Consider the following 25,774-nt stretch of genomic DNA (forward strand, 5'->3'; position numbering starts at 1 on the left):
AAAGTCTACAATCAATTGTCACACATACTACTATGATGAGATCCACACGCCATTCACTCCCATTTTAATCTCAAAAACCTAACTCCCCATTTGTTTCATGCAACACGAAATCGTAGTACATTTTCTATCTAATTTTAGGCAATTGTAGATTTTATTATAATTATGTTTTACTTGCAAAATGAAGTATAGAATGAGTTTCAAGGAAATGGTGAGATGAAGCATTGCAAAATACATAGAGAAAATTAATTACCCATTCAAAAATTGGTAGTTTATGGTAGTAGGTAGTATTGGGATTTGGATGAACAAACCCATTTATTTGAAGCAATAATAATTAACTAATCAATCTAATGAAGAAAATTTTGTTGTTATACAGTATAAATTTTGTGTACGGCTTAATTATGGCATAAAAAGTAATACACAATTTAACCGAAATATAATACTACTATATAATAAGTAATTGAGTCATTTTATAAATCAATTATTCTCCATAGATTGATATTCTTGTCTTTGATTTGACTGAGAAACCTTTGTCTAAACACACATTCTGATGTCATCATAAACATTAATTTCATTCACAAATCAATTAAGGTTGTAAAATCTCTTTATAAACACCTACCATTGACCCCTATATCATTATTTTATTTTAATTTCAGAAAATCCATGCAATCCCTAGAGGTCCAAAGGTTTTAAATAATTATATCTTTGAACAATATTAATAAATTAATTATTGAAAAATGCAACCGACCTTTTCTTTTATTTTTAATTGTGTTTCAGCCTTCCCTTTTGTCAATAAACAAGTGTTTAAGAAACACATTAGAAATGAAAAAATACATATAGTTCAACTTATCTAAATATATGTATTGATACTTGACTTTAAACAATTTCCGATTTTGAGAGCTAGTAGTTAAATTCCATATGAATTGCCTAAGTTTCTGATGTGACATAATAGTATTAATTAAACTTGTAATTAAAGCATTGGGCAGCACAATCACCATACCTTTTGTCTCCTCTTTGTATTTACTATCTCTCTTTAATTTCTCATCTGCTTGTAATTTATGATGCACAGACTAATATGTGTTCAGACTTAATTAATTAATTAATTAATTAATCATACACACAGTCAAACCTTTATTTTGATTCCGACCACACGTGCAACCTCAATTAGGGTTTGTTTGGATGTGCAACAACAACTACTATGACCAAAAAAAAACATAAACCATTTTGAAGAAAAGTAAAAATCAAATCCTACACCACTAGATAGCTCTACCCCTAGCTAGAAATATGTATTTCCCATGCATTGAGTAACAAAAAGAGTAAATTATACTATATGGAGTACATCTCTTTATATTGATTTATATCTTAATTATCAAGTAATTAAAAATTGTTCAAGGAGAAAATAGTGAGTTTCATATCATTTTATATACCAAGTACTATATATTGTTGATTACAAATATGTTTGATATGAATTTGAATTCAAATTTAAGCATCAATTCATGTTGTGAATTTTGACCCATAAACGAAAATTGAATTAATAATAATAATAATAATAATAATAATAATAATAATAACAATAATAATAATAATAATAATAATAATAATAATAATAATATGATCTCGAATTAATCCACACATGCACAAAAAACTTGAATATAATCATTAGCCAAAGAAGCACACAAAAGAATTAGGAGTACTAGAAAAAGCAAATTATCGCTACATATATGAACACAATATATAATAGGGAAAATCGAAAAGAAATTCCAAGAGTTATAAAACAAGAGTTTAATTTCATCATCATTCCTAATAACAAAAAGTTTTATTTAAAAAAAAACAAAAACAAAAATGGATACAATTTAGTCAAAGAAAGGTATATGATTATTGGAAATGCTGCTGTAGCTAGCTGTGCTAGAAGGCGACGCATACAGCGCCGGAGCCGAAGAAGTCGACGATATCACCACCGACGGCGGCGGAGCAGCCGCCGGAGCCGTCTGAGAAGGCGTCGGAGTGGGCGGCGCCTGCGGCAGCTCCGCCACAGAGACAGCTAGCGCGGCGTTGGTGGAGGCGATGATCGAATTCGCAGCTTCTCGGTATTTATATCTGAGAATCTCAGCCCTCACTGCGTTGAGCTCGGCTTGAAGGGTTTGGATCTGCTGCTGCAGCGCGGATATTGCACCCATGCACCCGTAAACTGGATCTCGTAGCCTCACGTTCGCTTCGTAGACCAAACTGTTGGCCGCGTCGGCCCTTTGGGGCTCTGGCACCTCCTGCATAAGTTTCAGTCAGGGACGGACGCAGAAAAAATAAAATATAGGTGAAATTGAAATTTTGGGAGAAAAGTACAAAAAAAATAAATAAAATAAGTAAAATGTGGGTGAAATCGGAATTTCGGGAGAAAAGTGGTGGAAATTGTAAATAGAAGAAATAGTATTGGCTGGTGGTGGTTGATGGGGGAGTGTACCGGCACTCTCAGGATAAGCGACTGACGTCAGTCACGTGCATATGGTATCTCGGTCTAAAACAGTTACAGCGCTGGTGGAGTTTTATGTCACGGGATTGTCACTCCACCGACTGGTCTGTTTGTCATTAGAAATAAGGAGAATTTTTACCCTTGGGATATACGACTGACATTAGTCACATGCATTTGGTATCTCGACCTAAAATGGTTAAAGTGCTTGTGGCGTTTTGTGTCACGAGACTGTCGCTCCACTGACTGGTCTTTATGAAGTGGTTTTAATTTTTTTTTGTGGTGGATTTATACTATAGATGGATTCAAATTATTAATGATTTTGAGATCTTAAGTTTGTTAAAATTCCTAATCATTCATCATAATCTATTCAATTAGCATCTAAGGTGTTCAATTTTATTCACATAAGTTGAAGAAACCCCTACTTTGGATAGAAGGAAGCGTATTACTAATAACTAACATAGATTTATACTAATTCTCTATTAGACACTTATACTTCAATTTTAAATCTAATGATTTAGCAATTTTCTTCCCAACGCTTAAAGCCTTCCTAAAGAGGCGAAGCAAAACATCGCCATATACAATCCAAAGCAATCAAGACATCCTTAATAAAATAAATAGATAAATAAAATGTTGAGATAGAAGAATTATTACCATGAGCATCTTGGAAACATTGCTAGCTCCAAAAACCTTGTGAACGGCGGCAAATTTGTGGGGTTCATGTGGGGAGAAATAGGGCGAAAAGGGGCACTCCTCGGCGCATCTCCGCCGCAGAAGCTTGCACGCGGCGCAAGGCGTGATCGTGTTTAAGCTCCCCGGCGGGCCGAACACGTGTCTCCTTCCCATACTCATCGACGACGGCGGCGACGACGAGGAGTTGCGACCATCGATCTCCGTTTTCAGCTTCTTCCCGATCTCTTCAAACCCTTCCCTACAAATCACTTATAAGTATATCTATATATAGTCATGAATTAATCATGTATATATAGTGGTTGTTGTAAGAAAATAAATGAAGAATAAAACAAAAAAATCAATTTGATTGTGATTGTGATTTTGATTTTGATTTACCTTTCTCTTGACATTCAAGAATTTTGTATGCAAGAAAATGAGAAAGTAGAAAGTGAATGAGGAAGAAGAATACAAAAAGGGGTTGCTTGAGAGATGAGATCTCTCTAACTCTATCTCTCTCTTACACACAAAGTAGGGTCAATGTTGTGTTGGTTGAAGAAAGTGGTAAGATATTCAAGTGTTGAAATTGGTGAAGTAAAAACTATTTTGGCAAGTACAAAATTTGAGAGAGAGAGAGAGAATGCCAGCTCTTGAGATAGAGGGGTTGCCCATATGTGAGATCTCATAGATATTGACTTTAGGAAAGCAACATAGCATGACTTTGCTTCATAAATATTTATTTCAATAAACAAATCATCGAACTTCTCAAGCATATATATACACAAGAGCAAATTATTACACACAAACCATAGATTTTGATCGAATTTTGGTCCATCCGGTAATTTTAAAAATTAAAACAGTTAAAAATAAGTAGAAATTTGGATTTGTTTGCAACCAAATAACGTCATTTATCTCATCAACGGTGACGTCCACTGTCCACAATCGAGTTCATGCTTGTTGTATCATAGTATATAATTTCATCAAAAATAATATTGATGTGAGATAATTGCGAATAAATTCAAACTTCATAATTTTTCTAATTAAATTTTAAAGTTACGGGATAAATCAGAATTTCACCAAATTTCATGTCTAACAATTTAGCCTATATGCAATATACAAATTTGGAAGTTTTAGAATGTGGACAATGACATCTTCCTATGTCTATATGAACTCATTATTGTAGCATCATGACTTCAATAATATAGGTGGGGAAATTATTGATTAATGATTATTTTATGTTGTATTTTGGGTATTTGACAATGAGGGAAATTCGATCACTGTCAATATATTTGGGTGTGGAATATAAAAATGGTGAAGATCTTGGTATGAACAAGAACTAGCTAGTGAAATTAATTAACAATTAATATTGAGCATATATACATAGACTTTGTTGATTAGTCGAATCTACATTTTTTGTCTTCTGTATGCTATAATGATTAAAATTACGCAAACGCCAAAAAAATCGTCATTTTTGTAACAACCAATCTTTTTACTCTTTACGTCGTTTAAAATATGAAAGTGATTAAATATTTCGATTTTGTAACTAATTAAACCTTTCAATACACACATACGCCGATTTATTTTATATACTACTACTACAAAATTAAGAATATTTAATCATATGCCATAAGACAATTTATTATTACAAACCTTTCTCAGACAAAAATAAATAAGTAATCAAACATTGAAAATATGATCGTGGCATTGAAATAAATTTAGTGATACATTAGAAAATACATGGGGTTTGGAATTTATTCATGCACTAATCTAAGGGTAAGATAGTAATTCTATATCAGGGTCAGACCCAAATGCTCAGTTCATTTCTACAAGCTGGGCTGGGCCTGACCCGGCTGCTCATGATCCTATATGGTTAAGTTCGGCCCATTTAGATATTTTTCTATAATTTATAAATATCAATATTTTCGTCCAATATAATTATTCTTCAATCCAACAAATTGTGCACATAAAACATATTTCATAAGACAATTTTCTCAAAAAATGTCCTAGCATTAGACCGATCTTGGTACCTAACTTTCGAGCATTTATGTAGGAGTAACAAAAATGTCCCGTGTTGAATTTTTCGTGCTCAGAAAGTTGTTTCACGACGGAAACCCATCGCTTCAAGCAAGATTTTCTGAGTTCAGAAAATTCAACACGAAACCTTATTATAATAATAAAATTGTCTCTCAAACTAATATGGAAAGCACTAATCTTGTAATTTCGAATTAAATTGCTTACATTTTAGACCCATCACCTCGAATTAAATTGCTAACATTTTTGACCTATTATATCGAATTAAATTGCTAAAATAATTTGACCTATTATCACACCTGGTTTCTTTAATTCTTATGGATATACATGGCATGATAAATCGTGTCATCATTTTTAATTTCTCTTTATCTATTTGACTAGATAAATCGTGTCTCCGTCGTGTTGCTTTCCACTTGTATTTGCAATATATTATCTGTCGCATTCCTTCTCTCACTTTCTATTTCCACGACGATTCTTTCAGCCAACAACTGTATTTTGAAGTATATTTATTGCATACCTTTTTTATTTTTTTTGTATTTTATAATAATCACACGTTTATGTTGACAAGAACGAGCTCACACATCTTCAGCTGGCTGTAGGAAAATTCCTAAGCTACTATTTATATCATCACATTCTTTGCTCATGTATCTTCACTCGTCTGTGCAAGAACTGCTTAATCACACATCAAATTCAGTGGTATGCACAATTTACTTTGCTTTCAGTGTTATCTGGGATTGTGTTTCTGGCGTTTTTGTGATGTGGGCCACCATCAAAATTCCATCTTTTGATCCATTTTCTTGATTCTTGATTATGTCACCAATTTCCCAAATTTGGGCCTTTTTTGCATAGTTATGATATGAATAATCTTAGTAGTGGCTATTGGCTTCTTAATTATAGATAATTTTTTCCATAATTTGAGTTCATGTTAACATGTTAAAGAATAAAGTAGAGCTAAGATTGCTCAATTTTAGCACTACACTTTGAATATTTGATCACTATTATGTTGGTGAAAACTAGTTTATTTCTTCATATGATAGATAATGCATATGAAAATTGCTTGTTTTGCTCATAGTCTTGGCTTTTTCCAATACATTTGTATGTAAAAGAAAAGGAACTTGAAAGAATCTTACATAACATTCTATCACATTCAACTTAATTAGGCCTCATTTTTACTCTTGTGAATTTCCTTATAGGTTTTGGTTGCTTTTGCTTGAGTATGGATCATAAGGGGACTATAGTGATGCAAAAATACGAGTTGGGGCGGTTATTAGGCCAAGGCTCGTTCGCGAAAGTCTACCACGCTAGGTGCGTGGAGACGGGGCAGAGCGTGGCCATCAAAGTAGTAGACAAGGCCAAGGTCTGGAAGGCCGGGATCATGGATCATATCGAGCGGGAGATCTCTGTAATGAGGCGTGTTAGGCACCCGAACGTCGTCCATCTCTACGAGGTCATGGCCACCAAGTCCAAAATCTACTTTGTGATGGAATACGCGAGGGGAGGCGAGCTCTTCCGCAAGGTGGAGGCGAACGGGAGGCTCCCGGAGGATGTTGGGAGGAAGTACTTCGTGCAGCTGATCGACGCTGTCGAGTTCTGCCACGGGAGAGGCGTGTGCCACCGCGACCTCAAGCCCGAGAACATTCTGTTGGACGAGGATGGGGGGATTAAGGTGTCGGATTTCGGATTGAGTGGCGTTGCTGAATGCAGGGGAGCGGATGGATTGCTCCACACGACGTGCGGCACCCCTGCCTACGTTGCGCCAGAGATCATCAGGAGGAGCGGGTACGATGGGGCCGGCGTGGATGTGTGGTCGTGCGGGGTCGTGCTCTTCGTGCTCTTGGCCGGGTACCTCCCGTTCCACGACTCGAATGTGATGGAGATGTATAGGAAGATCAGCAGGGGAGAGTATAGGTTTCCTAGCTGGTTTTCTCCTAAACTCAAGAAGCTCATTTCAAGAATGTTGGATCCGAATCCTAGTACTAGAATTTCCATTGCAAGGATCAAGGCAAGCTCATGGTTCAAGGCGGGGAACGAGGGGGGACCGGTGAAGGTCAAGTCGGATGGGGGGGAGGCGAGGCGGCTTTTGAAGATGAACGCGTTCGACATCATATCGTTGTCGGATGGGCTCGATCTGTCGAAATTGTTTGAGACGGGGTCTTGTTTGGACAAGGAATGTCGGATCATGTCGCGCAAGCCCGTGCCCGCCATCGTGACGAGGCTCGAGAGGGCGGCCAGGGCTGCGGAGATGAGGGTGAGTAAGAAGGACGGGGGCTTGATCGAACTCGAGAGGTCGAAGGAGAGCCGAGACGGGGTTTTGTCGATTGAAGCGGAGATCTTCGTGGTCACTCCGGCTCTCCACTTGGTGGAGGTGAGGAGAAGATGTGGAGACGCGGCGGAGTACGAGAAGGTGTTGAACGAGGTTATAAGGCCTCGTCTTGTTGACAGTGCAAGGTCATGTCTTGTTGACAGTGCAAGGTCATCATAAGTAGGACGGATGAAATATATCGCAATTTTGTATATTAGCCAACAACGAAACTAAGGTTTAGTTGGCCATCTTAAAAAATAGCTTAGCTATATGGCCTGAAATAATATACTATAATAACCTAATTTTATTATATTTGTTTATTTGACCCCATGGTTTGATGATTTTAAATGCTTATGTTTTATAATTATATTACTAATATTTATAAAAGTTAGAATGTGGAATAATGGTAATAAAGAATTTACAAACCAAAACAAACACACAACACAACTATATTCAAAATCTATCAAAACCCAAATTTACCTAACTTCTTTACATTTTCTCAAATCAACTATACACACTTTCAATAATTACTGAAATATTAATTTACAAACACGGTTGTTGAATACCCAAAAAAGAATATAAAACGATTAAAATAAGCACTTATATTCAAACAACAAACAAAAAGTAGGACGAATGGGAAACTAATTGCTGCCGGAAACTTCCACCTCCGGCCGCCGCAAAATCACCGGTCTAATCTTCTCATTCCACAATCCGGCGAAAGCGGTGGCGTCTCCGGCCTTCCGTTTCACCTCCACCACAACCAACCGGTCTGTTAACCGGAAAACCTCTAGCGAGACTACGAAATCACCATTTTGCCCCTCGAGCTCCACCCCGCACTCCTTGGTCTTCCTCAGCTGCAGGCCGCCGCTCTCCGCCTTCACCACCTCCTCCACCTTCTCCAGCACCGTCTCCGGCCGCTCCTCCGCCGTGAGACGGTCGACGTCCTCCGCCGCTGCGAATTTCGCGCCGAACAATCCGGAGAGGTCGAGTCCCCGGGAGAAGGAGATGATGTCAAACGCGTTCAGATCCTGAGTTTTCCTCTCTTCCGGATTTGTCAAATTGGTGATGCTCTCCGATTTCACCTCCGAGTAACCGCTTTTAAACCACGGATCGAGCTTGATTTCATCGATTGAGATTCTGATTTGAGGATTCGTGTCGAGCAATCGAGAGAAGAATCGTTTCAGATCCGGCGAAATCCACTTAGGGCACCGGAATTCGCCTTTGTAGATCTTCTTATACATATTTATCAAATTCGGATCGTTGAACGGCAAGTAACCGGCGGTGAGGACGAACAAAACGACGCCGCACGACCACACATCCACCTTCGCGCCGTCGTAGCCTCTCTTCGCGAGGATCTCCGGCGCCACGTAGGCAGGCGTGCCGCAGAGCGTGTGCAGTAATCCGTCGGATCGCACGTGATCGGAAAGCGCGCTCAAACCGAAATCGGAGACCTTCAAATCGCAATTCTCATCGAGTAACAGATTCTCCGGCTTCAGATCGCGGTGGTAGACGCCTCTGGAATGGCAGTAGCTGACGGCGGAGATGAGCTGCTGGAAATACTTCCTCGCCAGATCCTCGGCGAATCTGCCCTTGGCGACCTTCGCGAAGAGCTCACCGCCTTTGACGAACTCCAAAACGAAGAAGATCTTCCGCTTCGTCGCGAGCACCTCGAGCAGCTTCACGATGTTCGGATGGCGGAGGCGGCTCATGATCGAGATCTCGCGCTTGATGTTGTTGATCAGCGTCGCGCTGTTGTTCAGGCGGCTCTTGTTGATCACCTTGATCGCGACGCTGCGGCCGGTGGCGACGTCGCGCGCGTGGTAGACCTTGGCGAAGGCGCCGCAGCCGAGCAGCTTGCCGACCTCGTATTTGTTGAACAGAGCATTCTCCGGCGACAGAGCCATTGTCGAGGCGGCGCGAGCGGAGCTTGACGCCCCGTTGATCTCCGGCATCGGCGGTGGAATCGAGACGATTTTGAGAGATTGATTGTTGAAGAATTGGGGGAATTTGAAAATGCAGGTTTTGTTTGTTGTGAATTTGGGGGAATTCAAGCTGTGGGGAATTTGAAAATTTGAGAGAGTGATTTGAGACTAATCAAAAGAATTTGAAGCCTATTTCTAGATTTTTTATTTTGAATTAATGGTCCATAATAATTTGGATTTATTTATTTGATTAATATTTAATACTCGTATTATTTCTTTACTTGTGTGGGGTAGGGGGTGAGGTTTAAGTGTTGGTATTTCAATTTTCAAATCTTGAAAAGCTGGGAAACGGATGAAAATTTGAACCAATGTATTTTCACTGTGTTTATTTTAATTTTGACAAAATTATTGATGAAATTGTAATATTGTTCTTGAAAATGGATGAATGTTGTTGTTATACAAAGATAAATAATACTCCTCCACTAGTAGGAATAAAATAGAGCCACATGTGATTGGGAAACACTATAATAGTGTACATTAGTGTGGATACATGATTATGTAGAGTGTTACGGAGCAATGGATTATGTATGAGAAATTATAATAAAATAGAAAAAAATTGAATAAAATATGAAATTTGTGATCATAAAATGATTTAAAAACTTAGTGTCCGCTGATTTTGGAAGCTCTGAAATGACAAAAATGTGTATAACTCCTATATCATTAACTTTGCATTGATCTTTGAAACATAGAAAACTTAGTACTTATCAAGATACAAAATAGATGCATCATATATTAATTAATATGACGATAATATCACAAACGTTGGTATTATATCCATTTAAAATGTTACATTAGTGTGGATTTTCAATTTTGAGGATTGCGACAAATCGACAATCACATTAAAGTTCATGATAATTACGGTAAATATAAGCCGGTTTAACTCGAACGGACAAATGGATTCTAAATTAGGAATGTCGCACGTAGCAAACCCCACACGTACTATATTCTTAGCTAACGTGTCTGAATTTGAAATTTAGTTTATTTCTTTTTTATGCCCTTTTGAATTTTGAAGGAATTCGTTTTATTTTGAGGGCGGCTGTCGGCGGAGTATCGGTGTAAATGGTCGGCGTTTTGGTCAAATATTCACAAATTTTAATTTGTTTTAAGTATTTTATTTTCCTTCGTTTGAAAAGTCAAGAGTATTAATTTCGTTAAGCGGCAGCATGTAGCACAATCAGAATATTCATTTCCAAAGTCATACATATTTTTCATTTTTTATATGTTTTATATTCTGGTTTTGCTCACGTATTTTTATTTTATTTAAAAAGTCAGATCTTAATTTAATTACTAAGTGCTAGTATTAATTTTATATGTGTTACAGTATTTGTTAGTTATCAACTCTTAACTCGTATTTTCCTTAGCTGAACACATATATATGTACAGCATATTATTAATTTTATGAGCAATAATTATTATTTCATACTACTTCATTACCCAGAAAGACTGTCCCAGTTCATATTTTGCACTCGTTTTACAAAAATAATAGTAGTAATAAATAGGTAAAGTTGAAAGAGAGTAAAATAATAGGAAGAATAATGTAGGTAAGACTATTCTCTACATTATTCTCTCTTTTACTTTACTCTCCCTTTACTTTAACTATTTATTATTATTTATACAAAATGAGTGTGAAAAAAGGAAATGAGACCATCTTTCTGGGACGGAGGGAGTATCAGTTAGTGATATAAAATACTTTAATTAAATTTCTTAAATAGAACATGTAATTTAAAAACCACCAAAAGTGTTATTCCATTATTAATAATTGTAGTTAATAATGTGACAGACAATACATCCATTCAATCATTTGTACCAACAACAAATAAATGAAATGACAGCATATTTTGATTTTCATTGTAATATTGTACTATGAATTTTTGGCGTATCTTTAATTTTTTTTTTTAATATGTTATTGGTGCATATGCAAGTAAATAATAGTAATATTATTGATATATTATATTTAGTCGATATTTTGGTGCAAATTTTTAATTGAACAGCGATATGTATACAAAAAACTCTATGTTCATAGAATTACAAGTATATATCTTTTGGTATAGAAGTATGTTTTAAGAGCACACATAGTAAAATGTTGTAATTTGCTTCTGACTATTTTTTTATAAAGAGTAATAGTAGTATATATCATGGTCAGTGGCGGAACTTGGCCGGCGCCGGACCCTATAACCCCGCCATGGCCGCCCCACTCCGCCCCAGGAAGTTTCAGTCTGGTCTCTGGGAAAGAAATGCATCGAAGAAGAAGATAGGGGATATGGGTAGAATGTAAAAAGTTAAGCTACTGGAAATATGATAAAGGCAATAAAGAAATAGGCAGCAGGCACCTATAAAAATATCCAGCTATCGCTCCCCTAGTTGTACTCCTTATTTCATTTGAAAATGTGTTAAAATCTAATTAAATATGTGCTATATATGCATTTTTTTAAAAATTAATCAGATGACCAATAGATTAGAGACGGTAAAATTTAATTAAATATTTTCTAATTTCCAATTAAATCTAGTTTTTTAAAATTATTCAGACGAGGCTCAATATTATATTTACGAATTAAATTTAAAATTGCACATTTAAAAATTATGATACTGAATTCAAATTTGTTAACTGCTACTCCCTCATTTTCATGTTAGTTGATTTTTTTCTGGAAAGTTCTAAGTGAATTGAGTTATTTCTATTTATGATAAAAAATTAACTCTTTCATTTACTTAATTCTCTTTTCATTTATCTTATTTTATTCTCTCTTACTTTAATCACCATCTATTTTGACACACTATTCTTAAACTCTATACTGAAAAGAAATGTCAGTAATTAACAAGAAATGGAGAAAGTACTAGTATAATTTAATACATTGATTTTGAAATGAGATAAGTTAGGGATTTGGGCTGTGTTTTGTAATATTTTTGATTGTGTGAATTCAAAAATTGGGATTTGAAAATTGTAAAAATGTTACATACAATAAAATTAAATATTATTATTATTATTTTAAAAAAATTCAGCCCCGGCTTATTTAAATTTCTGGTTCCGCCACTGATCATGGTCAAAAGCAAGCAATGAAAAATATCATCTCTTTCTTTTAAACTTTCACTAGTTTCCTAATTGCTAAGAATTAATTCAAATCGAAGCTAACACTAATATTCACAAAAATAATACCTCCATGCATGATCGAGAACGATTATTTAAAACTTGTAATTACAAGAAATAATTTTTGTACACAATAATTTGTCAATGCAGGTGTTGTCACCCACAAAGCATATAATATCATTGAGGAGATATATAAACTGAAAATATAATTAATAGTGGAGGGCTTATTTTATGAAGTGGATGGTGGGACATATTTCAAAAAATTTAAAATGCAAGATAAATCATAATGTAATCAAAACTTGTAATTTTAGAGGTAATTAAATCTTTATTGGATTAATTTCTTAATATACTCTGATCTCCAATTATCAGCTTTAGTACTTTATTTTATAATATAAATCTTTATTGGTAATACGAAAAGAGAGATTGGTGTGTGTGCCAAAATGCTAATATTTGAGCTTTGTGCTTTGAATACGCCAATATAAGTTGTTTTTATTTACAACCTATATTTAAATTTTTCATTACAAAGATTATAAATTATTCAAAGCCTTTATTCCATTAATTCGATCCACATAAAACTTGCATGGCTCCAAATTTTGTAATTAATAAATTGCCAAACTAAAACCTAATAAGTGATATGTAAGTTTTACTAATATTGATGATTAATTTTATAATTGTGAATGAAATCATTAATGCTAGTAGCTAGAAATTAATGACTTTGTTTGGTGGTTTTCAATTTGCCCTAATATATACTCCAATAAATCGCATTTCTTTATTGTTACATAAACAAAAATTACTAAATTGTTCGTACCCAAACTTTTGGTATTCTATTATTCTAGCGAAACCTTAATATAAATTACAACTAGTATTACACCCGTGCTATGCACGGACTAAGATATTTTCAAAACATTAATTTGTTAGTTTCTATATGATTGAAACAAAATTGTAAACAATATTATTATACGAAAATTATAAACAAAAGATCATAGCATAACAATGAACAAAATGAGTAATAAAATTTAAGTTATATGAAGGTAAAAATATTTACAAATCAATGTTGGAACATAATATTCAAACATTAAATTATAGAACTTTCAACCTCATCCTTGAAAACTAAAATCCTTATCAATTGTAAAACCTTTTTTAGGACAACCAAGAATGCTGCAAAACCACCACAGTCAGGGAACATATGTTGTTTTTTGGCCCACCTAATCGTTCCATATAATAACTGTGAGACTAAAAATAAAGTAAATTTACATCACACAAAACAAAAAAAACTAAAGAATGTATAATAACCACTTCTCCTAATGAAATTTAAGATATTGTTTATCAAAAGCTATAATTTAAGATTGCACCGGTGAGACACTTCCTAGTCGAGCTTCATTTCATTGCGCAATATAGTGACCCTATACACTAAAAACCCAAACCTTGAAACCTAAATCCTAAACCCTTAACTTTAAAATATATTCATCATGTCCAACAAATGAGCCAAATATGAACAAAATTCTCCCTCCGTCTCAGTTCAATTTTACTTTGTTGATCACTTATCTTATTTGGGGCTTTTAAATCTGTATTCGATATCTTACACCGGGTCGGGCTAATTGATAAATGTTACTGATAGTAGATCTTGACTGTAAATATGTTTATATGCTCATATCAAGAAAGTACTTTACAATCCTAAATCCTTAACTTTAAAATATATTCATCATGTCCAACAAATGAGCCAAATATCAATAAAATTCTCCTTCCGTCCCAGTTCAATTTTATTTTGTTGATCACTTATCCTATTTGGGGCTTTTAAATCTGTATCCGATATCTTACACTGGGTAATTGATAAATCTTACTAATAGTAGACGTTTTTTTCCTGAATCTTGACTGTAAATATGTTTATATGCTCATATCAATAAAGTACTTTACAATAGGGCTATATGAATGGTAAACAAAAATTTTTTTTGCTTGCATTCATCCAAGCATCTATTCATCCAATAGTATTATTTATTGGAGCCGAAGTAGTGTTTTGTTGAAATGAGGAGTCAAAGACATTGCCAGAAAGGGTTTAATTTTGATTGTGGCCAAGCCGTGGGCATTTTTTTCGTATTAAACGTTTCTACTTTTTAAAATCAATTTGATCATATGTTGAAATCATTAACTGCCTTATAATTAGGGATATAACCTTTCCTATTCCCCGCTTCGGATAAACATAAGTGTGAATAACGGTTACTTGCCTTATAATTAGGGAATATGTAGTGTCATGTTTGGCTAATAAAATGAGGTAGTATAATTTTATGCATGACATGTAAACGTTTGGATGAGATGTGTCATTTCATACACAATAACTATGGAAGTTATTTTTTTGTGTTAATTAATATACAATTATGCATGAAATGTACGTGTAAACGTGTTGACAAACATTAAGGAAGGAAATTGTACGCCCTATTTGTCTTCAAGTTTGCTTGAATTATTTTGCAATATCCACTACATTTAATGGAAGTTTTAGTAACAACCCAAAATCAGTTTTAATTAAATAATAATTATATTTAGCAATATTCATTACATTTATTGGAAGTCTAATTAGTTTCCATGAAAACTGCCGTTAACCCTAAACAAATTCACAAAGTAAAAGCTGGGGCTCTACTTTACAAATTATCGATGCACAATCCAAATATTTTTTAGAAACGAATAATGAGATGAATCTAAAAACAAAATATGACCGACTTCTCAAAGGAAAATAAAGACTACAATATTAGTAAAATTGAGCAAACGCCCATGTACTGCTTGGGAATTAATTTATTTTATAGTATTAGTTTAAATTTTAAATTAAATACTATCTATATGTACATATACTATTGTACATATTATTTTATTTATTAGGAGTATTATACATGCACAATTCTTTTGTCATAAAAATATCAGATTCAAGTATATAAACTTTTTACTTTATTATCACACACACGTATACATATAGATATATTTGTACATAAATTTATTGATTCATCATAAATAATCAAATATTATATATTGAGATAAAATTTTACATGTTATATTCTAACTATTACAATTGAAGAAAAAAATAATAATAAGTGGAATAGAAATTACAATGAAAATAATAAAACAAATAGAATTATGATTAGTCGAGTTGAGAACATCCCACTTTCAGCAAGACAAATTATGTTGCGGCTAGGCTCTTGAATTGACGTATTGTTCCAAAGATAAACGACTCTCCTAGCATATAGAAGCACCTTAAATCCGCTAGGTACAAATGAAATTGATTAAGCTCTGAGAATTCCGCAATACAATACTCCTAAAATGATACACAAAAACAAAAAGAACTTTAGAGATAAGAGAAAGTGATTTTTTTATATATATAATCCATCCACAACTCTATGACTTTTATAGCCATAAATAAGGATATGGAAAGTCATGGAATCAACACACTATAAACCATAAAATTAAGATAACGAATGTTACTTATATGAAATGAAAAGCCAAAATTCTTCCCATGGCCATGATCACCTTCCACTACACACGACATTACTCCCACATTTAATTATTTTCTTAATTTCTTTGCATACTTTGTTAGAGGTAATTGATGTGGGAAATGATCTGTATGATTGTAACATAATATTAGTGATGGATTGTAAGTACTAAAATATTTCCAATCACACATTAAACCCAACAATATTCAAGAAAATGTATAAAGGAAAATTGTGCACGCACATAATATTAAATTAATCAAAGCTATAGTTTTGTAATTAAATTTAAAGTAGTATTGTTAAATAGATTGTTTTTGTTAACTATCATATTTGTGACTGTTTAATACAGAATATTTATTATAGTGAACGGTTTGTATTAAATTTATTTGTGTAAATGAAACCTTTTCATCTCTCTAATTACTACATTAATAAATAAAACCATTTTCAAATTTATAATTTTATTAAAAAAGTTATAATGGCAATCTTGTTATTTTCCCCAAAACTCCCCTTTTATATATTCATAGATTAGTTGTAAATGAAATATTCATTCCTAACTTATAAATTCAATATTAAATCGTTTTTTATTTCATCGATACAACTAAGCATGTTTGGACAATCGCAGCTTAGTTGGTAAGACGTTTCTCCTCTCACGATAGATCAGGAGTTCTAGTGATCACGAGGGTAGATGGAGAACTATTGTAGTATTGTTGATCCTCTTAAATAAAAAATAAAATAAAAAAAATAAAACTGTTATATAATAGCATATTACTATTATCAAATATATACAGTATATAAAAGGGAGGTCTTGGAGGTATTTAGGGAAATAAGAGGAATATTGAGGGTATTTAGGGAAATACCCTTTTAAAATAGATATTATTATTTAAATATAAATATGAATGTTAAAGACGTGTATTGATTTAGAGTTGGTTATTTAGTTCCATAGTTAGTGGATTAATGGTGTTTCGATTTGGAAAGGTCTAATTCCATTTAGATCTTGATCATAAGAGGAAAGGCTGAACATATGAAAATTTGATCATTCTGGTCCTCCGTCAATATTTCCGTTAAAAATTAACGGTCAACGGATTTAATCCCGATTTCGACCAAATTAAACTTTTAATTCTGATTTTTTAATTTTTAACTAATTCCCTAATTATTTTTACACTTCAATTTGAGAGGAAGAGGAAGGAAGAAGATGAAATTAAAGTGTAAAAATAATTAGGGAATTAATTAGGGATTAAAAAACCAGAATTAAAAATTTAATTTGGTCAAAATCGGAATTAAACCCGTTGACTATTAGTTTTTAACATAAATGTTGACGGAGGACCAAAATGATCAAATTTCCATAGCACAAAATCCAAAAGATAATGTTTATGACCAAAAACGTAAAATGACTATATGTTCAAGACCAATTTTGGTCTTTACTCTAAAAAAAATACTAGAACAAAATAACATAAAGAAACGATTTACTCCCTCTGTCCCATTAGAAATGAAACGTTTTCCTTTTTAGGTTGTCCCAATAAAAATGAAACGTTTCATAAAATGGAAACAACACTCTCTCTACTTTTTCTTCTCTCTTACTTTACTCTCTTTTCATTAACTCACAAAACACCACTACATAAAATCTTGTGCCGGAAACCAAATGTTGCATATTTATTGAGAAGGATGGAGTATATTTTATGAAATTACAAAAATGCCCCCAATTCAAATTCGTAAAATTTTCCCTCTTCTCTGTTTCCGTGCAACCGGCAGATCCCACAGTGCAGATTCCGTCGTGTTCTTTTCGTCCTCGAAAAACACACACACGCACAATCCAGCTCGAAACGGCGTCGTTTCACGCACTGAGCCGTGCAGTGCGTGTTGTCAGAATCCATGAGCCTCACACTAAGATTCCAAATTAAACAAACTTCTGCTCAGTATGAGCAGCTTCACACTCACATCTCTCTTCGAAACCGTTGTGTTATTACCCTTTCCAGTTTCCCCCAAATCGGGCTTTATAAACCCTAATGATTGATGTCCCCAATTCGCTCGCCTTTATCTGATTCATCAATGCCGGAAGCAGCAGCGTCACCATCACTGCTGCTGCCTGCTCCGTTTTGAGCCTTCTGCGGTACGCCTCGCTCCACATTTTTTGAGCTTTTTAACCCACTTTTGCCTGATTTGGCAATTTCATTAGTGTGATTTGATTTAATCTTTATTTTTTGAGCTCGTTTATCTGCTTTTGATATTTTAATTGGACAGCATCTCCAGCTTTTTTTTTTATCCCTTTAATTCCGGAGGTGTTTGAAACCCCCAATTTTTTTTCTCGAGCTCTTTGCAGCGGGAATTTCGGTTTTGGTTCCCCGCATTGAGGCTTTTTCCTGTAGCAAGTGTTTGTTTTTGTTTTCTTTAAAAAGTGTGGTTCTTAGTGAGATTTAATTGATGTTTTTCATTTAACAGCAGATCTTGGATTAGGTTGGATTTTTTTGGCAAAATGGGATTGGATTCAGATTATCAGGGGATGGAGTTTGCAGCTAGTTCTAATAAACCCCTTAAACCCTCTGCAAATATATCTGAAATCGTGTCAAAATTCGCCAAAGTTTGTAAATTTAGATCCATTGGTGTATTTCATACGTCGGAGAGTGTAGACCACGGCCATGTTTATCCGGTGATTGCTGGCGACAATGCTCGTTTAACGGATGGGGAATGTGGCGAATTTTGTGCCAAAAAAATATCTCCGGAGCGTGCTGTGTTACGTGTGGAGCTTGTGCAGCTGTTCGACACGCTTCTGGCGTTAAAAATAGCATATGTGAAGCTCCAAGAAGCGCACATTCCATATGATCCGGTGAAAGTTAGATTTGCTGATGAAGAGGTTATGTTTCAGCTCGATACGCTTGGCAAGATCAAGAAGGCTTATGAGGAGAAGAAAGTGAAGGAAGCTAATGCCTTTTCTGCTGGTTCGGCTCGTTTTCTTGCTGAAGTTAATGTTATGGAGCAGCAGCTGGAGAAGTTGAAGTCCCAAGCCAAGAATAAGGGCAGGAAAGTTGCTAGTTTACGTAAAAAGCTTCAGGAGTTGGAAACGAAGAACACGAAGCTGGCTGAAGAGATTGAGGAGCGCGAGAGGGAAATGTTTGCGGGTTTGAATCATCATTCGTTGGAGAGTTTTGTCAGGGCAGTTGGAAGAGCAATTCATGATTTTGCAAAGCCGTTGATTGCCTTGATGAAACATTCGGATTGGGATCTAGACCAAGCTGCCTACGCAATACAATCATCGGTTGTATACGCAAAGAGGTCACACAAGAAATATGCGTTCGAAGCTTATATAGCCAGAAGGATGTTTCGTGGGTTTCTGCAACAGCCTTGCTTTTTAGGGAACATTATGAAGTTGGATGACCCTATCGTTGCGTTAACTGAAGACCCGCGATCTAGTTTTGCCGAGTTTTGCAGGGATAAATACCTGCTAGTAGTTCACCCCAGGATGGAGGAATCATTTTTCGGTGATTTGGACCATAGGAATCTCGTGGCTAATGGGATTCACCCGTGTACTCCGTTTTATCGTGCATTTGTCAGAATGGCGAGATGCGTGTGGTATTTGCAGGCACTGATTGGTTATATCGAGCCTGAAGCTGAAATCTTCGGTGTTAAGCAAGGAGCTGAGTTCGTGGATGTTTACATGGAGGTTGTGGACGAGCTCAAGGAGTACGAGGTTATGGACAACGAAAGGTACAAAGTTGAGTTCATGGTAATGCCTGGTTTTATGCTGAAGGAAAGTTTGATTAGGTCTCAAGTATATGTTTCGAGAGGGGAGTTCTCAAATGGATGGCGCTAGGAAGAACGAGCGCGTTTAGGTACTGTATGTGAGAACATTTTGCAGTTTTTTCGCTCTTCGATTGCAGTACTAGGCTGGGGATCGGGCTGCAGCTTGGCTTAACGAGCATAGTTGCAACCGGGTCGTAAAATTATCAGAATTGAATACATACTCTGTAATTACAGTATCTGAATCTGATGCAACTTTGACATGTATATATATTTTCAGATTTGCTATATATTATAATCTGATTTTGTATCAGATGTTGGGTGATCTTATCTATGGTTTTGAGTTTTTGGTACATTTTCTTTCTTGGTTTGAAAAGTGTGGATTTGAAGGAATGTTGAAGTTTTTTCATGGCTGTTTGTTTATTTGTTGTTTCAGAAACACACACACTCCCACAGAGGAGGGAAACTTTTCTTGTTTTCCCGGTGACTAGGGAAATTCGCGGTCGCTGTACTTCTCGTGTTTTCTTAGTGACCGGGGAAATTCGTAGTCTCTACTTGAGGTGCATTATAGTGAGCAATTGTTGAGTACAAACCCATGTCTCGATGTATCGACTATGTCGTCTGTTCCCGATGTGATCTGGTTTGAGAGGAGGTTTGTTTACAAACTCATCCCATATCGGGAGTCCGAGGAAAGTTGGAAGGTGTATATAATTCTTGTCCAATCCCAAATCTGATTGAGGACTTTTGGGAGTGACACAAAAACAAATTCGTGCGAACCTGACCCAAAATGGACAATATCAAACGTTTGTTGCAGTCGATGATCTGAACCTAATTTCTATTAGGCAAAGTGTAACAAGGGTTGAGAGAGTGTATATTATCATTGTTTGGATTTCATTTTTGGGAATGTGGAATTTCACAAAATGAAACCTTATTTAGATGGAATGTTTATTATGTAGTAATGTTTGATTTCAGATTTTGTCACGTTAGTTGGATAGTGATGGTGATTTGAACAAACATCATTATTCATTTGACAAATAGTTATATAGTGAAATAATGAGACAAATCATTGTAATATATTATTCCAATATATAATTATAGCTGTATCATAATGTGCTGTCGAAATCAAGAAAGAGAATATTTAATTCTTTATTTAGTCTTTTTTTTATTAGGGAAGAAAAAAAATCTACACAGTGATCATACATTCATACTAGCATACTTATCAAATATACATAATACTCCTAGGTAAATTTCTCATAATTACATTGATACCTCTAATGTAGGGAGATAATATACCAAATTAATTTGGTAAAATAACAATCATAATCACCTATAGTAATCAAATAATTCGATTAAACTAAACTAAATATCCAAATTTATATTTCATCCTTTTTTAAAATTGATAATGAAACGTAACTTAACCAGTAAAACACTTCCCCTGCCTCATATTAAGTATTAACATATGAAATGTTTCACTATAGTCAAATATACATAATGCAAATAATCATCATTACATAAACGATATGTAATCATATAATAAAACATTAAATATTATTCTCTAATAAAGAATCCAAATTTTTTTATTTATGAGATTGCAAGCGTGGGAGTGACCAATCAACTTTATACAGTTCAATTCGTGTAAGCATCCATCATTTGTATAACAAAAATACAGCTCTTTTCTTAGACATATGGGCTTCTACTTTTCATATTATTTTTCTTAGAAATTTCTTTTTGAGATAAAATCATAGTCCATTATTACTTACTAATCATAACACATATATGATTTTATTTATAAGACAGAATCCCACAAAAAGCTCCATAATAAACTTTTCAAATTCTCTACGTGGAATTAAATTAGATTTTGGTTTTCATACTTTTTCTATGTATAATGTATTTTTGAAGCTTGTTTGTGGAGTATATTAAGTAAATATCAGATTATGAAGCTTGTAGTATAAGATGGTAGTGTAATTATACAATATCAGATTACAAAAGATGTCATATAATTACATATCATTTCGCCTTTATTAATATTTGATAATTTATTTTTAGAAGCTAAATTAACATAAATCATGAATATGACTTTATATCATAGTAGTTTTTATTTATTTATCTGACAGCTCCTCTATTTCTATCAATGGGCTAAACCTGGCATATCCAATTTCGATAGTGTTACAATTATTTTATATAAAATTACTATGACTTTACACGAAACCAACAAATTTATATATGAGAGAAAAATACCATATTTATCATAATGTTTGACTTTCTTTCCCCAAGTAATATCAAGCTACGAAACTATTGATGAATTGTCTACTAACAATTTTCGGAATGTGTCACGTTAAGTCTTTTCGATGGCGGAAGGTGAGACTCGTTGTATAATTAAAACATTTTTGTTAGAAAAGTTGTATCCAATTTATATATTTAATATAACACAGCATTATTAGAAGAAAAGGTCAAATTAATGGTAAAGTATTACACTTTTGGTTTTGTAATAAAAATGTAAGATCTTGTCGTCTGAACAATCTATTCCACCTCATAAGAATTTATAAATGAATCTAATAAAAAAAATAATAGAAGGAACGTCTTTTTTAGTACATCAACTATTCTAAATGAGCAAATTTAGTCCGTAACATTTTATAATATCTTTTGAGGTCCATCAACTATAAGTTAATATCATGACCAAAGTACCCTTAAGGCCATGGATACAATTCAATCTATTTACCATCTCATTTTTATTATAATTTGGGATAATTGATATACCAAAAAAATGCTCCCTCTAATTTTAATTTCAAAATAAAAATATCTTAACGATATTAATATTCTATTACTATTAATTATTTACGTTTAGTTTTATTTATTTGTAATATTTTAAATCATTGTACTATATTTAATATTAATAGTGAAATAACTTAGGTATAAATATATGTAAACATTATACTTATACAATATTTGTTTATAAAAGTAGTTCAATTTATTAGATGGAATATTAATTTTTCAATCTTAAAGCTATACATAGAAGAATATGTTATTTTTAAGTGCAATACAAAATTGACAATTAAAAATAAATTAAAATTTATTAACATACACAAAATCTTAAATAATTCAAAGAGCTAAGTATTATTTTATCTACTCTTATATAGTAATTGTAATCTAAAAAAAATTAGTTGAAATTATCAATAATCAATTTACTAAAAAAGACAATGGCATTTCTCAGTTGAATATATGATTAGTTTAAATCTATGATTTTTTAATTAAATAAAAACTAATAATTGCTATCAATTGTTTAATATCACAGTGTCGTGTCTTAATATTATCATTAGGCCATTTACAACAATATCATGAAAAATTGTTCATAGTTCTCATATCTATTCCCTTGACTATTCGTGAATCATATTTTTTTACTTAATTAAACTTTTATTTCAATGTAGGAGTAGTATATATTATATATTATGATTAACTTAAATTTTCAGTTTAATAAAGTTACGAGATTCATTAAAATAAAATATTTATCTTAATTTTATCTAAATAATTGAGAATGTAAACATATATAAATATTAACTAGCACTAGAAAGTAATCTCATAATATTCAAATAAAGTATGGTATGTATTAATAATAATAGTATAAGAAACTATTAAACTTAATCCCAAATGAGTTAGAAGAAAGAAGAAAGTGGATGAATAAAGAAAGAAAAATAAATTACTTCATACTTTAATAAATATGAGAGGATAAATAGATTGAATTGTCATTCATGGCATTAAGGGTACTTTGGCCATGAAAATATTGGAAATAGCAAAAAAGTAGTAAAATTGATATTTACTTATAGTTGATGGACCATAAAAGAATTATGAAATGTTACGGACTAAATTTGCTCATTTGGGATAGTTGGTGTACTAAAAAAGATGTTCCCTCAAAATAATAATAACAATAATATTTGCTCGGTTAGATTAGGCAACATGTATCCGGTCGCTAATGCAGATGCACGACAGAGGGCGGGTAGCAAGGGGCGGGCCCATGGGGATGCATATGACTGCATCGTAGAAGTTAGCGAGACTGTCACGATACTTTTAGAGATTTTTTTATTGAATTCAATTTATTTTATTATTTAAATATATGAAAATTTGTGATTGGTTGATTTATAGCATGCGGAACCGCAATTTAGTTAAGTACTCCCTCCGTCCGCCATTAGGAGTCCCATTTATGGGCGGCACGGGTTTTAAGAAATGTTAAGAAAAGTGGATGGAAAAAAGTTAGTGGAATAGGGGTCCCACTTGTATATATTAGTTTTAAATGAAATGTGAGTGGAATGAGTTAGTGGAAGGTGGAACCCTATTACCACTTATGGTAAAAGTGAACCATGACTCTTATTTGCGGAAAGACTAAAATGAAAAAATGGGACTCTTATTCGCGGACGGATAGAGTAATTTTAAATTATTAATTTTTTATATATTTGATAAATATCGCAATTTAAATATAGCAAATGACGTTTGAATTTGAAGCTGAAAACGATATTGTTTTACATCATAACTATAAAATAAAATAATACCGTGACAACTGAAAAATGAAATTCTAACCGAAATACTGAGTGTGAATTAAGTCATTAACATAGACCCAAAACCAAACCCACACCATGCAAAAGAAGAAAGAAAAAATTAATTGAAATATTAGTGGCCCACTTGCTTTATATGCATGCCATTGTTCCCTTTATGGGCCACACTCTCAATTATCAAACACACATCATTTTCTAGTATTTAGCATCATATCTCACACATCATTCCCTCTATACCTCAACTCTCACACAATCTCAAATTAAATTTCTCCAAAAACTATACATTCTCCTAAGTCTCATCATATTTACCCAAAATCATCCCAAATTTCACAATCTTGATCAATGGGGAATCATAGATTCAAGCTATCCGACATGATGCCAAATGCTTGGTTCTACAAGTTAAGAGACATGAGCAAAATTCGAAGTCACAACCCCTCTCACTCCATCAAGAAAAACATACAATCTTCGGCCCCGAATCCGAGGAAATCCTTCTACAGCACCTCGGACTCGGGGTACGTTAGGATGGACACCAAACTGTGTCTTTCGCCGATGAATCCCAAATTCAGCGACAGTCGCTTCCCGCACGAACCTCCGAGGAAGTCCGCGAAGAGACGAGTGAAAAGGAGGACGGTCTACACGCCATCTCCGAGAAAAATCGCCCCTTCTGAGGCTGAAATCCCTGCCTGGTTTAATAACCCTGCAGGCAACATTCAGGCCGGCCCCACCTCCCCTGTCAAGATGGACTTCTCAGAGTCCTCCCTGTCAGGATTTGACTCGTGTGGATGTGATATCATCATCGATGTCGACGACGCCGGTACTGTACGCACTGACGACAACAGCAGCATGGCGGAATTCAACATGATATCAGAGCAGGGCCTCCCGCCCATCCGGACTAAGCCGGCCGCGTTCAACGAGGCGCCGGTGAAATCTCCGGGGAGGGGCGCCGGCGGCCGGAAGTCATTTTCCGGCGGGGTCAAAATCCGGGGAAACGGCCGGAGACTCGGCCGGAGGAAGCCGGGAGGGCGGCGGCAGAGAAATGGGGAGGAGGAGGGGAAGAAAGGGGCGTTCTTCTCCGAGAGCTTCGCCATTGTTAAAGCTTCTTTCGATCCAGAGAAGGATTTCAAGGAATCGATGATGGAAATGATTGTTGAGAATAATTTAAGAGAGGCTAAAGATTTGGAAGAGCTTCTTGCTTGCTATCTCTCACTGAATTCAAATAATTATCATGATTTGATCATCAAAGCGTTTGAGCAAATCTGGGCTCAACTCCATTTGTAGAAAGAAAAAAAAAATAGATTATTTGTATATTTTGCTTGAGTTATGTAATAATTTAAATGTTTGTAACAAATTAAATGTAATTAGCTGTTTTTGTAAAGAGTTAGCAATACTACCATTCTCTTCTTTTTTTTTAGACTAAGATTGATGTTTATTGACAAATTATGTTACAAATTAATTTTCTTTTTATGTACATAATGACAATTAGTAGATGAGGTGAAGCATA

The 25,774-nt window shown here is 34.2% G+C and overlaps 5 protein-coding genes across 7 annotated transcripts; 3 read left to right on the forward strand and 2 right to left on the reverse strand.

Moving 5' to 3' along the window:
- Positions 1-1,732: 1,732 nt before the first annotated feature.
- On the reverse strand, positions 1,733-3,779 carry LOC125213437 (LOB domain-containing protein 15-like). 2 transcript variants are annotated; one of them, XM_048113987.1, is made up of 3 exons: positions 3,530-3,779; positions 3,116-3,392; positions 1,733-2,261 (listed from the first exon to the last, which is right to left on the reverse strand). In XM_048113987.1, exons 1-3 carry the CDS (start codon positions 3,541-3,543, stop codon positions 1,851-1,853), a joined length of 702 nt encoding a protein of 233 aa, XP_047969944.1. In that variant the 5' UTR covers positions 3,544-3,779; the 3' UTR covers positions 1,733-1,850. The 2 variants fall into 2 exon arrangements, with proteins under 2 accessions (XP_047969944.1, XP_047969945.1); XM_048113988.1 differs by having other exon boundaries at positions 3,116-3,415; positions 3,530-3,778.
- Positions 3,780-5,744: 1,965 nt separating this feature from the next.
- On the forward strand, positions 5,745-7,788 carry LOC125213434 (CBL-interacting protein kinase 5-like). Its single transcript, XM_048113985.1, has 2 exons — positions 5,745-5,857; positions 6,355-7,788. The coding sequence occupies exon 2, from the start codon at positions 6,378-6,380 to the stop codon at positions 7,641-7,643; it is 1,266 nt and encodes a 421-aa protein (XP_047969942.1). The 5' UTR covers positions 5,745-5,857; positions 6,355-6,377; the 3' UTR covers positions 7,644-7,788.
- A 108-nt stretch (positions 7,789-7,896) lies between these two features.
- Positions 7,897-9,561, reverse strand: LOC125213433 (CBL-interacting serine/threonine-protein kinase 11-like). The gene has a single exon (XM_048113984.1). The coding sequence runs from the start codon at positions 9,413-9,415 to the stop codon at positions 8,105-8,107; it is 1,311 nt and encodes a 436-aa protein (XP_047969941.1). The 5' UTR covers positions 9,416-9,561; the 3' UTR covers positions 7,897-8,104.
- An 8,351-nt stretch (positions 9,562-17,912) lies between these two features.
- Positions 17,913-20,082, forward strand: LOC125216070 (protein GRAVITROPIC IN THE LIGHT 1-like). 2 transcript variants are annotated; one of them, XM_048117688.1, is made up of 2 exons: positions 17,913-18,104; positions 18,434-20,082. In XM_048117688.1, the coding sequence occupies exon 2, from the start codon at positions 18,468-18,470 to the stop codon at positions 19,800-19,802; it is 1,335 nt and encodes a 444-aa protein (XP_047973645.1). In that variant the 5' UTR covers positions 17,913-18,104; positions 18,434-18,467; the 3' UTR covers positions 19,803-20,082. The 2 variants fall into 2 exon arrangements, with proteins under 2 accessions (XP_047973645.1, XP_047973644.1); XM_048117687.1 differs by having other exon boundaries at positions 18,437-20,082.
- A 4,393-nt stretch (positions 20,083-24,475) lies between these two features.
- LOC125215790 (transcription repressor OFP1-like) lies at positions 24,476-25,690 on the forward strand. Its single transcript, XM_048117339.1, has one exon. It carries the CDS (start codon positions 24,616-24,618, stop codon positions 25,549-25,551), a length of 936 nt encoding a protein of 311 aa, XP_047973296.1. The 5' UTR covers positions 24,476-24,615; the 3' UTR covers positions 25,552-25,690.
- Positions 25,691-25,774: the final 84 nt, after the last annotated feature.

This window comes from Salvia hispanica, chromosome 3 (assembly GCF_023119035.1).
Source record: "Salvia hispanica cultivar TCC Black 2014 chromosome 3, UniMelb_Shisp_WGS_1.0, whole genome shotgun sequence".
NCBI lineage: Eukaryota > Viridiplantae > Streptophyta > Magnoliopsida > Lamiales > Lamiaceae > Salvia > Salvia hispanica.

Bases quoted from the DNA above. Each gene is read 5' to 3' on its own strand.
- LOC125215790 (XM_048117339.1), top strand. From the start codon at position 24,616: ATGGGGAATCATAGATTCAAGCTATCCGACATGATGCCAAATGCTTGG.
- LOC125213433 (XM_048113984.1), bottom strand. From the start codon at position 9,415: ATGCCGGAGATCAACGGGGCGTCAAGCTCCGCTCGCGCCGCCTCGACA.
- LOC125213434 (XM_048113985.1), top strand. From the start codon at position 6,378: ATGGATCATAAGGGGACTATAGTGATGCAAAAATACGAGTTGGGGCGG.
- LOC125216070 (XM_048117688.1), top strand. From the start codon at position 18,468: ATGGGATTGGATTCAGATTATCAGGGGATGGAGTTTGCAGCTAGTTCT.
- LOC125213437 (XM_048113987.1), bottom strand. The intron at 2,262-3,115 runs GTAATAATTCTT...AAACTTATGCAG, and splicing joins ATGTTTCCAAGATGCTCATG to GAGGTGCCAGAGCCCCAAAG.